The sequence below is a fragment of the Bubalus kerabau genome, chromosome 15 (genome assembly GCF_029407905.1).
Source record: "Bubalus kerabau isolate K-KA32 ecotype Philippines breed swamp buffalo chromosome 15, PCC_UOA_SB_1v2, whole genome shotgun sequence".
NCBI lineage: Eukaryota > Metazoa > Chordata > Mammalia > Artiodactyla > Bovidae > Bubalus > Bubalus kerabau.
The window spans coordinates 34152931-34166212 of record NC_073638.1 but is presented as its reverse complement, the minus strand read 5'-3'; the positions used below and the strand labels follow the sequence as shown (position 1 = coordinate 34166212).

Genomic DNA, 13282 nt, shown 5'->3' with positions numbered 1-13282 from the left:
AAGTGGTACCCGCTCCCTGGGTAGAGCAGCAGGAGGGAGAGGGTGGAGCAGCCCAGGAGAAAAACAGATAGATTTTGGTAGCATGTTGGCCTCGCCTAGGAAGAAAGCCAATTAAGACCCTCAGAAGAAACACTGGACTTTCAACCAAATCCAGGTAGGGAGGAGCCGGATGTGAACTAAGGGGAGATGGGGGAGGTGACTGAGCAAAGGGAGATGGGGAGGGCGAAGGTGTGACAGAGAAACATGAAGGAGCAGGACTGGGAGAGTCTCAGCTGGAGACGGATCACTCCGCAGAGTCAAGATGGCTACTGGGGACACAGGGGTCAGCATGTGGAGGAAGCGGAGTCCATCTTCCCCGGAAAAAAATATCAGGTTGCCAAGGTGTCGCTGGGGATGCCTTCAGCACTCACTCCCACTTTTCTCACCGACGACCTAATCTGAGTTTCATTCCTACAAAGCTCTGTCCTCTTGCTCAGTCATATGTCTGCCAGACATGCCTGGTCACTCCACAGGACTGGCGCCATCCCTCTTCCTCCCAGATGGCCAGCATTGCCCCAACCTGGACCAGCAGGCAACTTGGGCCCCAAAGCCTCAGGGCAGCCACCAGGGTCTGGGCTCCTTCCCTGGGTTGCCTGGAGACAACTGATCCCAGGAAAGAGGCAAGGTACCTCTGTCTACCTGGAGCACCAGGAAGAGACTTCTGTGACTTGGCTTCCTCCCAGATTTGAGTCTGCTACATCCAGCAGGGCCATCTTTGGGGGGCAGATTATTCCCCCTCCTGCCCCCAACTCTCCCCTTGGCTCCCTGTTTCAGCTTATCCCTCCGTGAATTTATCCCCCAAACTAGGCGCCTTGACTAATAAAACTGCGGCGGTCAATGGTGGGTCTGGCGGGGCGGGGAGCAGACGAGGGACTCAGGGCAGCAGATGTGGTCAGCCCTGGGAGGGACTCAGGGCAGCTGCCGACAGCCCCCTCTTCAAGCCCCATTCTTTTGGGCCATGCCGCACAGCATGTGGGATCTTAGTTCCCTGACCAGGTATCGAACCCATATGCCCTGCATTGGGAAGTGCAGAGCCCTAATCACTGAACAGCCAGGGAAGTCCCTCAAACCCCACTCTTGATCTGAAGAGCCCTTGCTGGAGACCAGAGGCTCTTGTCTCAGCATTTCCATGTCTCCCTGGGGTCCAAACACCTCCTTCCACGGGACCCACTCTTTATAAATGCCAAGGTGGTTTGTCACCATGGTGACAGTTCCTCCCCGGATAAATAGAAGAAGAAAATGCAGAAGAGAGGCAGGTAGAGGGGGAGGCTGGGGCAGAGGGCAGGGACGCGTTGGGTTGGCTTCCTCTCTTATCAGACCCAGGCCATGCCAACGGGCTGGAGACATTCTTGCAGCAGTCAGCAAGTCTGCACTGACCCTCCCTGTCCTGGATCCGGCCAGGCACTTCTAACTGTCCCCAGGGCCGAGGACGACAAGGCCTTTGCTCATCCGAAGACTTCCAGAGCCAACGATGGCGCCTCGGGCAGCAGAGCAGCCGGAGAGTCACCAGCGGTGTCAGGAGAGGGGACAGGGAGGGCTGAGGACAGAGCTGAGGAGGAGACACCCACCTCCTTCCTGAAGGTCCGAGTCTAGCCACCTCAGGGCAACGCAGAGGTGGCACAGGAGGACCAAGCAGACGCAGCAAAAAGAGAACCGGGTCAGAGCAACAGAGGCCCAGCAAGCACCTCCGGAGAAACCAGGAATGGAGCACTGGGGGGCAGTGCTGGGGAGAGGGTGTTGAAGGGAAGCTTCCTGGTGGGGCCTCGGCACACAGGCACTGACACAGCACAGTGCTCTGCGGGGGACGGGGCCTGCACGCCCGTGTGCATGGGCTCAGGAGGCTGAGCTCAGGCTCCAGTCGGGGAAGCCCCAGGACCTGGCTTCCTGATCAAGCCAGACCATTCGTCCTGGGAGCACAGCCACGCTCAGGCTGTGCCCGTGGATAAGCACGCTAGTACATCTGAGTGGGCTTCCCAGGTGGCTCAGTGGTGAAGAATCTGTCTGCCCAGCTCTACCATCTCTCACTCATCTGCCAGCAGAACCCCCTGACCCTACAGGGCAGCTGGCCCACCTCCATCATCCAGCCCAGCGGCAGCACCTATTTCTAGCCTGTCACTCTGCTGAGGGCTCGGATACCAGGTCTTCTGAGCGGGGCTGAGGGAGAGATTAGAGGTAAAAGGGTGGGAGGGAGGAAAATCCATTAGAATCAGAGAGAAAGAGACAGCCAGTTGGGATAATCAAGCCAGAAAGGAGCGGCAAGCGGAGGTGGAGAGACGAAAATGGGGGAGTCAGCCAGGAAAGGGGAGGGAAGGACTCTAGGGAAGGCAACGTGAGAAAGAACGGAAAAGCCTGCTGGAAAGAAAAGAGAAGAGCAGGGGAGAGGGAGTGCAACAGGGACGAGGCCCTGCATGTCCAAATCCGGTCGTTTTAACGGTCTCGTGGGTCTGCAGCCACGTGTTTCCTGGTCCCCTGTGAGGCACTAATTTTACAATAGCCCCTCCACCCCTACCCCGGGTGGTGGAAGATTCCGTGAGGGAAAGGATGCTGGAGGTCCCACCCACTCCCAGGAAAGCATTCTCCAGCCTCACCTCCTCCCACAGACAGCAAGCTCCTCTCTCCCCTGGGATGTCAGCCCTAAGCCACGTGAGCCCAGCTGAAGACCACAGTTGGCCTAGGGGGCTGAGGGGCTGCAGCCCCAGGCAGGCTTCTCCTCCAGGTGGGCCATCTCAGCCCTCAACTCCCCTCCCACCCGCGCAGCCCGCCAACCTCCTCCTTTTCTGTGCCATTGTGATGCCAAGGCGGGGATCCAACAGTCCTATCTCAGGGCCAGTCCCCTGAGCAGCAGCGGATCGGAAGCTATAGGGCTGACTGCTGGCTGCTTGATTCTGGGGGAACTGCTGAGCCGTGTGGGAAAACTCCCCCCCGCACCGCCACACACACACACACACACACACACAGTGACTCTGACCGGAGCGTCTACGTGAAACCCAAGCCTCTCCCCTCCTCCCCTGACCCAAAGCATCCTCCAAGTCTGTCTCTCAGCTGCCCCCTCTCACATCGTCCCCAGGTCCACCATGCAACAGGCCCTGGTGTCAGGGGAGCGGGAAGCTCGGGGAAGAGCAGGCTCCGGGATGGAAGACAGTGGCTGGAGACCAGTTGGCGGCTATGAACTGCCTGTCCATCCACAGGGCAGGAGGGTGGAGTAGCACGGGGCAGGCGGCTGAGACTTCAGCCTGTGGCTCTTCAGGGGCGAGTTCAAGACCCAGAGGATGTGGCCTCTGCAGGGGGCTGCTTACTCCATAATTGACCTCCCGGTTGGAGCTCCTGGCTGGAGCACCCCCAGGGACGGAGGATGTGTTCTGGGTGGAGCATGCTGGGGTCGACTGAGGTGACCCTGGGGCAGAAGTCACATTCTGTTACATAAGCCAGCCTCTGCTAAACGAAAAGGTTTCTGGCTGCTTGGTTTTTCCTCCAAATGTCTTGGTAAAAGGAGGAAAACTTGGCCTTAAGATCAGGCCCCAGGATGGTTGTCCCCATCCCAAGTCCTGTCTGCACTTTGGGGGGGCCTCCCCAGCCTGGTCTCCTCCATCAGGGCTGGAGGGTGTCCAGGATCCGGGGGTTCGGGTGGGGGTTCGGGGAGACAGTCCACCCCTGCGTGGTCTCCGGGAATTGCACACCCTCCCTCACCAGCAGTCCTGCCTTGCTACAGAAGGTAACTGTGGTCTGGTTTTTGAAGGAGGGGTCTGGTCAGGGGCAAAGCCCACTGTTCTAGGCTCCAAGCCCACAGGGAGACCACAGTGCGCCCCCACGACTCCATCCCCTAAGCACAGCCATCCCCACCCACGCGCCCAACAAGAAGAGAAAAGGGATACTTACATTATACCAGCTCTGGCTTTTCTGAAAGAACAAAGTAAAAGAGAAACAAAGTTAGTGGGGGGAGAGGTGGCAGGAGCAGCCAGAGTGCTCCTGGCTCCAGGGGAAGATACACAAGACAGCGGAGGGCGGGCGGGGAGGAAGAATCCCAAGGCAGCTCAAGGCCCCCCGTGCTGCTGCTCGGGGCAGGGGGCAGGGTCCTCCTTTCTCAAGACAGCTCCCGAAAGGAGGCCCGGGGAGCAGTCCATGCTGGAAGCCCCCGTGGCTGGGGTGGCAGGCAGCGCAGCACCAGCGAGAGCTTGACTGGGAGGGAGTCGACCCCATCACAAGGCTCCTCTGATGGGGGTGGGGTGGGGGGGAGGGATGCGCTGCAGGCATCCGAGACCCAGTCCCCAATGGTCCCTGATCAGAAGCAAAGTACCCATGGAGACTAACACAGCCGTCTGCTCCATGTCAGCCCCTCGGAAAGGCTGGGTGGGACGCTCTGGGGTCGGGGATCCAAGGGATCGCTAGAAACTTCCTTCCAACTGGGCAAATTCCTCCTTCCGCCCAACTGGCTGATCCGCAAATAGTGGCCAAGGAGTGATTGGGGCTCTGCCTTGGGAGGACAGGTGGAGCATGTAATTGCTAAAGGTCCTTCCTGACTTTGTGAGGCTCTAAGTCAATACCAACACAGCGGATCCGACCCAACTCCACCATGCAGGTGCCCTCCATTCCCAGCCCTGCTAGAAAGGCTGCTCGTTTTCACGGGAATGGGAAGTTTCTTAGGGAAAGAGGAGGGATGAGTAAGATTGTGCTTGGTCCATCTTCCATCTCACAGGCCAGGAGTCCCTCATACACGGCCCACTTGAAGACAGACAGACAGGCAGACAGAGATAGACAAACACACACCTGTCTAGGCCCCCTGCCTCGAGGGGCTGATCTGACAGGGTCAGCTTGGGTAGACCAGAGTATTTTCAGTTTTAGAAACTTTGCCAAGGGTGTGGTTCTGGAGGAGAACAGCTGGGTGCAAGGAAGCTTTGCCTGCAGGTCCACATCTTAACTACACACACATCTCATTTGATTGCACTTTGAAGATATTGCTTTTTTTTTTTTTTTAACAAATTGAAGGTGTATGGCAGTCCCATGTCAAGCAAGTCTATTGATGTCATTTTGCCTACAGCATTACATTTTAATTAACATTTTATTTTTAATTATAATTTAATTAAACGTACACTGCTATTTTAAACAGAATGCTATTGTATACTTGACAGGATGAGGCACAAGGTAAACATAACTTTTATACACACTGGTAAATGAGAAAAGCCGCATGACTTGCTGGACTGTAACCTTTGCTTCACTGTGGTGGGCCCTCCGAGGTAGGGCTGTGCATGCAGAGGTGTGGACGCTGGGTGCAGTTAGCAACCTTTATCCCGTCCACCTCGTCCTATGGGGTCTGACTCATAAGGGAAGGAGGAGGCAGTCCCAGGAGGCCTGCTGTCTGGTGGAGCCCAGGGGGTGAGTGTGACTGCAGAGATGAAGCCTGGTCATGCCATCGCTCCCTCTGCTGGTGACCCCATCCTGCCAGAAGAACTCCGTAGAGCTCTTCACCTTCACTCTGAAGAGGAAGAGTGTCAGCAGGAGAAGGACAGGCATTGTGGGGGTGCCGCCTCTATCTGCTCATCGCCACACCCTAGCTCACTGGCCAGGGGGCAGACGGCAGGGCAGGATCTCAACCCTCTTCTCTCTGCAGGATGCTCTCCGTAGTCATCTTCCAACAAAAGCTGTCCCCATGGCCCCATCTGGGAGTCACATAATCACACTATACCCTTGTCTTCTCCTCCAACCCAAGTCCAAATGTTCAAAACTAATGATTCCATCAAGAAGAGAGTTATTACCACAAGGGAGCTGGGGACTGAGAATTAGCCTCTAGTCACCCTGGAGGAGAGAGGATGGGGCAAGGAGGCTGTGTCAGACTTTACCTGCACCTTGTTGTGGTCTAGTTGCTAAGTCGTGTCCAACTCTTTGTGACCCCATGGACTGTAGCCCACCAGGCTCCTCTGTCCATGGGATCTTCCAGGCAAGAATACTGGAGTGGGTTTCCATTTCCTTCTCCAGGGGATTTTCCAGACCCAGGGATTGAACCCACGTCTTCTGCATGGCAGGTGGATTCTTTACCACTGAGCCACCAGGGAACCCCTACCTGCATCTTAGGGCACCGAAATTCCTGGGTCCTGATTCTGAGCTCACAGGGCATGAGGCTGTGCAGGGATCCATGAGAATGCCTCTCAACAGTGGAAAGGCACATTCTAGGAGCCGCTGGCCTCAACTGCTCGTAGTGTGCCTGCGTTTCACCAAACCAACCCTTCTGAATCTGTCTAGAACAAGGAGATTCAGGACAACTGAGAGCCTGCACCAGGGAAGCCGGGCCCCTCTCTTGTCTCGCTGGGTGGCACCTCTGTATGTTACCTGCTTGTGTAAATTGGGGATAAGAATATGGGTTTGCAGGTACTGCCATGTCGGATACACAGAGCAAGGACTTTTGTCCCTCTGTCTAAGACTCTGCCTCCATCTAGTGCTCCCTGGGCAGCTGGTTACCCGTCACCACTGAGGGTGTCCACCCCTCTGGCCAAATCCACAGCAGCCCCTGGGAAAGAGCCATGTGGGCGTGAGTCCCTGAACTCCAATCAGCCTTGCAAGGGCAAGTTGAATCCCCATGGCTCTGCTTTTGAGGACCGAGTCCTAAAGGAGCTGCTGGGCCAGGAGGGCCTGACTCACAGGGCAGAGAGGCCAGGCCCAGTGGACCTGGAGAGTGCCCCCTGGCACCCGTGAGGTCACTGGCCAGCAGGTTCTCAGCCCCCTCTGTCCTCCGGTGCAGAGAGGGCTGGGGGCGGGAGAAGAACAGAACGAAGGAGTGGGCAAGGACTTTCTAACAGGTTACGTATTAGTGGATTTAGCCAGGAGGGGAGGAGGGGACATCAGGAAAACTGCCCAAAGACAGCTGTTGGGTGAGGGCTGAGCTGAGCAGGCTTCTATGCTTTTCCTAGAAGTCTGCAGAGCAAGCCCCTGGGGGACCCCAAGGCCCCTGGAAACAGCGACTTCCTTACACATCTCCCCAGTGCAAAGGCCCAGGAGTCTGGAGATGGGATGGGGGCAGGGGAGGGACAGAGGAGCGCTACAGTTCTAGGAGTAGGGAGCAAAGAACAGTTTCTTACTTTGATCAGGTAAAGTCTGTCGTACTGGAAAGGAAACCACAAAAATTAGGATCGAAAAACAGGGCAAGGGTCAAAAGGTTAAAGGCACACCAGAGCTACAGAGCCCGTGACACTGCACACCCAGAGCAGGGAGCCACAATGCGGGGCCAGGCAGGGACCGGCCTGGGTCCTACCAGACAGCTCGGTACCCAGTTCAGGAGCTGGTGGGGCAGGTGACGGCTGCGGGGCTCCCCCTGGTGGCCGCAGGCCAGCACTACAGAGCAGAAGCTGGGAGGTGGCACCAACTAAGGGGTCCTGGAACAGAACCGGGCCTTGATGTCCAGCCCTGGGCTCTGGGCAGGGCTGCCCCAGCCAGGGTCAGCTGCACCAGGATAGCTACAGAGTCACAGGAGCGAGACCTCCCCGGCTACCTAGTCTAACTCCAACTTATTAACACACAAGGAAACGGGGGTGTGGAGAAGGGGAGACAGACACTGTGAGTGAGGTCTGGCTCCAGGGAAAAGTGGGGGCACTTTCCAGTCCGTCTGAAGAGTATATGAGGTCATCTCCCCTAAAAGGTGCAGGTGACACAGGGAGAGAGGTGGCCTGGCTGTGAGAACAGTGACGATAGCTCTAGCCGCCAGACCCTCCCTGTGGGTACATGTGGTCAACCTGAGAAAATGCTCCATGGCGGGATGGGGTGTTCCCACCACAAGACCCTCCTCCTCTCTTTCTCTCCCCCTTGTAGCTTTCCCTCGCTCTCTGCTCCAGGCACTGACCTTGCAGAACCTGATTTCTATACTGGTCCTTAGGTGTCATCTTCGAAGTCTGTCCCAGACCGACCACGGCCGCAACCACGTCTCCCTGGGGTGGCAGGGTACCCTCCCCCAACAAGTCAGTCCTTGTTAACTGCTGGGGTGTTGGTGATGAATGGGGTGGGGAGGCGGGGAGCTCGTTCCTTCCCCCTTCAGCTCCTCAGCAGGAAAGGGGCTGAGATGCATTCTGGGTTTACACTCAGGTCCTGGTCCCTTCTGAGGCCCCCTTGTGCCCCTCCACAAACCTACTGGGAGTTCTAGCCCAGCTCTGGGCACCAGCTCCCTGCCTCAGACATGAGCTCTCCCCTGCCTTTGAATTCACGGAGCATCCCAAATACTCCTGTGGTCCTTAAGGTCAGGTTTGGTTTGTGGATAATCTGGGAACAGACAATGTGGATAATCTGTGTTTCTTATCTCTCTTCCCAGACTGGACGCTGCCTGGGGGTGAGAATCTGGTCTTCATATTCCTTTCTTACAGAAGATCTACCACTTACAATTTAAAAAAAAAAACCCTTATTGGATGCTCCTTTCAACCTCATCACCTGACCAAAAGAGGCACTCTGTGAGTGCTATCGACCATAAGTAAGTGTTCTGCTCGCTGAGTGCCTTGGCACAGGGGTAAGAGGGTGAGGAAGCTCAAGGCTTGACCTTAGGATGGCAAAGGTATACGCCCTGTGGGCAGAGGCAGAGGAACAATAACCAGACGCCTTGTCCAGCAGCATCTGCCCTCTCCCCAGCCAGCGGGCTGAGGCATCCTGGAGGGGTGGACAGAGGTCATCTCCAGACCCCGTCCGTCCCACAGCCCTGCACCGTTAAGTCCCAAACCCACAGCAGACTCCTGGGGGCCTGCTCAGTACAGGCACGGTTTCCTCCTCCTGCCCACAGCCAGCAGCCGTCGTTCAAAATCCTTAGAGCTAAGATGAGCTTTTACCCTCAAGGTCACAGACTGCAGGATTAGCCCTGGAACCTCTCGTTCACCCCTCAGGAAGCGGAACAGCTGTTCATCCCGCTGCTCCCCAAAACAGAGGCTTGAGACTATGATTAAGTTCACCTCTCAGCTCTCTTTTCTCCAGGCTGTAGCCACCCGCTTCCCCTGTGGGTATCATTTCCTGAGCCCCGCTGTTCTGAAACATCTACTATTCACCCTCCACTCCCTCTAAGTTCTCCTTAGGCTTCTCAAATCCTGGGGTCCCGGGTAGGCTCTTGGCACAGGCTCCCTGACCTGATCATATCTATGCAGGGCCTGGTAGGGGCTGTCTATGTCCATGACCTTCCAGTGTTGGCACCATGCCCTCTGGGAGAAACGTTCCCCTCTGATCACGAGCCAGGAACCTAAGAACACCACGAGCCGCAGGCTGGACGGTGGGTGGAAGCAGTGAGGAGCACTCAGGCTGAGCAAGCAGAAGGAAGGAGTGGCTAAGGTGAGCTCCTAGGGTCGCTCTACTGCATCAGGGAACTCACGTAGGGGAATCTGTGAGCCTCAATCAACTCACCTGAGCAGCAGGCAGCAGGTCCCACTGCTCCACCAGATCCAGAGCCTCCCTTCCCCAAAGGAATGAAACTAAGCCCCGGCAGGACTCTGCTTCTCAACGGCACCATGTAAGGAGGGGACAGACTCCCTGCCGAGGCAGTGTTTGGGGAGCAGGCAGAGACGGGGTTAGGGGTGGGGTGGGGAGGACGGGGGCGGGTCTGTTCTCTGACTCCAGGTGCAGTGGGAATGGTCCCTTGGTGACATCAGCCAGCCTGCCAGGGGCAGTGGGGCTGGCCCTTCTGGGAAAGGGACCAAGCAAGACACATGGGCCAAACTGGGCAGGGGGCGGAGGGTGGGGTGCGGAGCACTACAGACAATTCAACACCGGAGGGGAGACCGAAGACAGAGACAAAAGATGGCTTACTTTTGAGAGGCGCTTGTGAGACTAAGACCATGCATGCAAAGAAGGTATTTGGGGGATGGTGGGGAAGAAGAGGAAGAACAAGAAATCAAAAGACAAATTCAGCTGGGATGCCAGCTCCCGAGCCTCCCAGGGTCTCCCCACCTCCCCAGGGCCTGTGAGTCAAGAGGGAAAGAGAAGCTCTTTTAAGGAGCTTCAAGGCAGAGACATCGTCTGCCTCCCAAAGGACTAAAGGCGAGGGCGGACGACTCTTTGTGGAAGCATAAGTAGCCCAGGCCCCCTTAGGCAAACGGGGGCTCAGGTGGTAACAAGGACATACTTGGGAGGGGTGGACAGCCCTGTCGCCCTCTTCTTGGCCAGGTGGGTACCAGGTGGATTATTACCGAAGGTAAGGCTGGGTGATGGCCAAGGCCAAGGTCAATACAGCATTCTGCAATGGTCCCTGAGGACTCCCTTCCCAGTACTGTATTTGTCCCAAATAATGTTCCCTTCCACACCAAATTTGGAAACGGTAGCAGTGCTGAAGAGATGACCCCCGCCTAACCCCCAGAGCTCGCCTCCTCCAAATCTCAAGGCTTGTGAGCCTCCCTCGCCCCTAATGAGAGACAGTGGTCATTGTAGAATCCTTTTACTAGCTCCTGGGGCCTCTCTGAGGGCTAAGCTAAGAAGATCAAGATTTAATAGGGGTTCTCCCCTGCCTCCCACTCTCACCTCACAGAACAGAGGCTCTCTCTGGTACACTAGAGCTGGTCAATCACGTCAGGTCCCTCCACGAAGGGGTTCTCTACCTCACTGTTCCCCCAACGCCAGCCTCCCTGCAGCCAGCTAATGAGCAAGGACAGAGTGGCCGGCGGGTCAGGCTCACCTTGGAGTTTTTGCCACCACTGCGGCCGGACTGTGAGGAGCAGCTGCGCTGCACGCCCTGCTCCGGAGTGGACGGCGACTTGTCCGAGGAGTGATCTGAGCCCTTCTCCACCATGGTGTCTCCGTCTACGTTCTGCGGGGTTGGTGAGCGAGACCGCTTTCGGAGGATGGGGGAGCAGGCTGGCGTGCTGCGGTTGGAGTTACTGGCAGTGCTGCAGGGGCAGACGGAGAGAGGGAGTGGGGTGACAGGGAGGGGCAGGAAAGACAAGCTGTCAGTAATTGAGGGCCAAAGACAGGTCCCAAGGAGCCAGCTCAGGGAGCCAGGGTTTGGGGCTGGGGAGAAATAGGGACGAAAGGGCCCAGCTATGGCCCACCTATGGACTGCACAGTAATACTGCTGCTGGCCAGGAGGGGGCGGTGGTGCCCACGTGAAATGGAAATAGCAGTAGGAAGGGGTAAGTAGGGCGATTAGACATTTAGAGATTCGTTCATCCAGCCATCCATCTGTCTGTCCATCCACCAAATTTTGTTAGGACCTACCCTCTCCCCCCATTATATGCCAAGAATTGTCTAGGGAAAACGGAATATAAGAGCTGAGAGACTCATTAGAGATCATTTATCAATACTATCAGCTCATTTTATACATGCTGCAAAATTCAGGTTCTACATTTTTTTGCCTCAGAGATATCTGCCCATAAAAAAATAACAAAAATAATCCCACTTTCCAAAGCATTTAAGGAATCATTTCACCAAGGTAGTAAGGACCAGTGCCACAATTCCTATTTTTAAAATAAAGACCAGTACATGGCAAAGAGAACCAAGTGTCCTCTGATCACAGAGGGCTGAGAAACGAAATCGGGGTCTTCTGACTTGTAACTCGCCCACACGTCTATTTTCTTGCAAGCTATGTTATCTCCCGGAGAAGGCAATGGCACCCCACTCCAGTACTCTTGCTTAGAAAATCCCATGGATGGAGGAGCCTGTTAGGCTGCAATCCATGGGGTCGCTAAGAGTCGGACACGACTGAGCGACTTCACTTTCATTTTTCACTTTCATGCATTGGAGAAGGAAATGGCAACCCACTCCGCTGTTCTTGCCTGGAGAATCCCAGGGATGGGGGAGCCTGGTGGGCTGCCGTCTATGGGGTTGCACAGAGTCGGACACGACTGAAGTGACTTAGCATGTTATCTCCTGCTCCCCTTGCCCAGGGCAAAGGTAAACACAGCGGAAGTTCTTACATGCTATGTCCCCTCCCCCAAATTCATTTCCAACAACTACCTTATACACCCACCAAATCCCCTCATACCAAGGCTTGTGCACTTTATAAATATTTATCTTGTGTTCTTAAAGGACTAGAGGAGATGAAGGAAGGAAGAGGAGAGGAAAACTCGATGCAGCCAAGTTCTAACAGGTGTTTGCTTTGCTCTGAGAAAATGGGGAAAGGAAAGGTTATGTAGGAAAGAGATGGAAAACACACAGGAGACAGGAAGGCCAAAGAAGCACAAGGGGAGGGGCTGAGAAGTGGGCAGTCAGGGCAGCGTCAGGCTTTGGGCACTGCCAGATCCAAGGTCATCGGGGCCCCAGGAAACACTCTGGGCCCTCCCTAAGCGAGTGGAGTGCAGGCTGGGGAACTCTGCTGTTTGCATGAAGATCCAGCTGCAACCTCAGATGGCCCACTGGACCCATTTGCAATGAAAACCATCCGCTTTGGGCAGAACCTTCTACCTGGGGATCCTCGGCAGAGAGGACAGGAGGGGAGCCCCAAAGCCCCAGCCAGCAAGTGTGGGAGGAGGGCAGCAGTGGGACCGGGTGAGCCTTTGCCTCCTGGAAGGAAGCTGACGCAGAAACAGAAGGGAAAAACCAATCGCGAGAGGATGTGTGGAGACACTTGTGGCCAATGCTGTGCTTTATCCCCAAACAGAATTTGAAACTCGTTACAGTACCAACAACAACTAGGATTTACAATAAGCGGCTCTTCCAGGTCTCACCACATTGCCAACATCCTTACCCTCTGCTTCCAAACTCATCCACTACGACAAAACCTGGAGAAAGGAAATTACGTTCCTTTCCCTCAGCTGGAAAAGCCGAACATTAAAACGGTGGCAAGTGGATTCTTGGACCCATCCAAAGAGCGGACTCAGGCGCTCATCTCCCTGGGGCAGCCCCCTTTCTTTCAAGCCAATTTCAACCCATGGCCAAGTACTCCAGGGCTGACACCATCTCCTAAGACTGCTCTGCTGGAACAACAGCCAGGAACTCTGCCCCTAACCTCAACCAGTGTGCTCAGAGAAGGACTAACTAGAGAGTGGATGACACCTTGCGCAAGCCCATCTAAAACATACAAACCCACAGGTGGGCTCCCATCTTTTTCTGAGATAAGACATCCTCACACACGGTCATTCCAGCCTTGGGAACAGAAAGGAGGTCCCTTTATCCTTCCTCAAACTCTGCATCCCTGCTGATAAGTGGCTGTTGAGATTCAAGCAAGGGGTGGGCAAAAAATCCCAACCTGGAGGAAACGTACCCCAACTATCCAAAACCTCCTGACTCTCAGGCACCCAGGATGGACATGTCCATGAGATATCCTCCACCCTTAGTGATCCCATGTCAGCTGACCCTCCATATG

The 13282-nt window shown here is 55.6% G+C and overlaps 1 protein-coding gene across 12 annotated transcripts in view; it reads right to left on the bottom strand.

The window, feature by feature from the left end:
- The window catches only part of GRAMD1B (GRAM domain containing 1B), a 187178-nt gene that overhangs the window by 37749 nt on the left and 136147 nt on the right, over positions 1-13282 (bottom strand). For all 12 annotated transcript variants that reach the window (XM_055548432.1, XM_055548437.1, XM_055548439.1 and 9 more), the window contains 2 exons: positions 10658-10868; positions 3916-3936 (listed from right to left, as the gene is read on the bottom strand). In XM_055548432.1, the coding sequence (XP_055404407.1) occupies positions 3916-3936; positions 10658-10868 (232 nt within the window). The remainder of the gene's footprint in view (positions 1-3915; positions 3937-10657; positions 10869-13282) is intronic.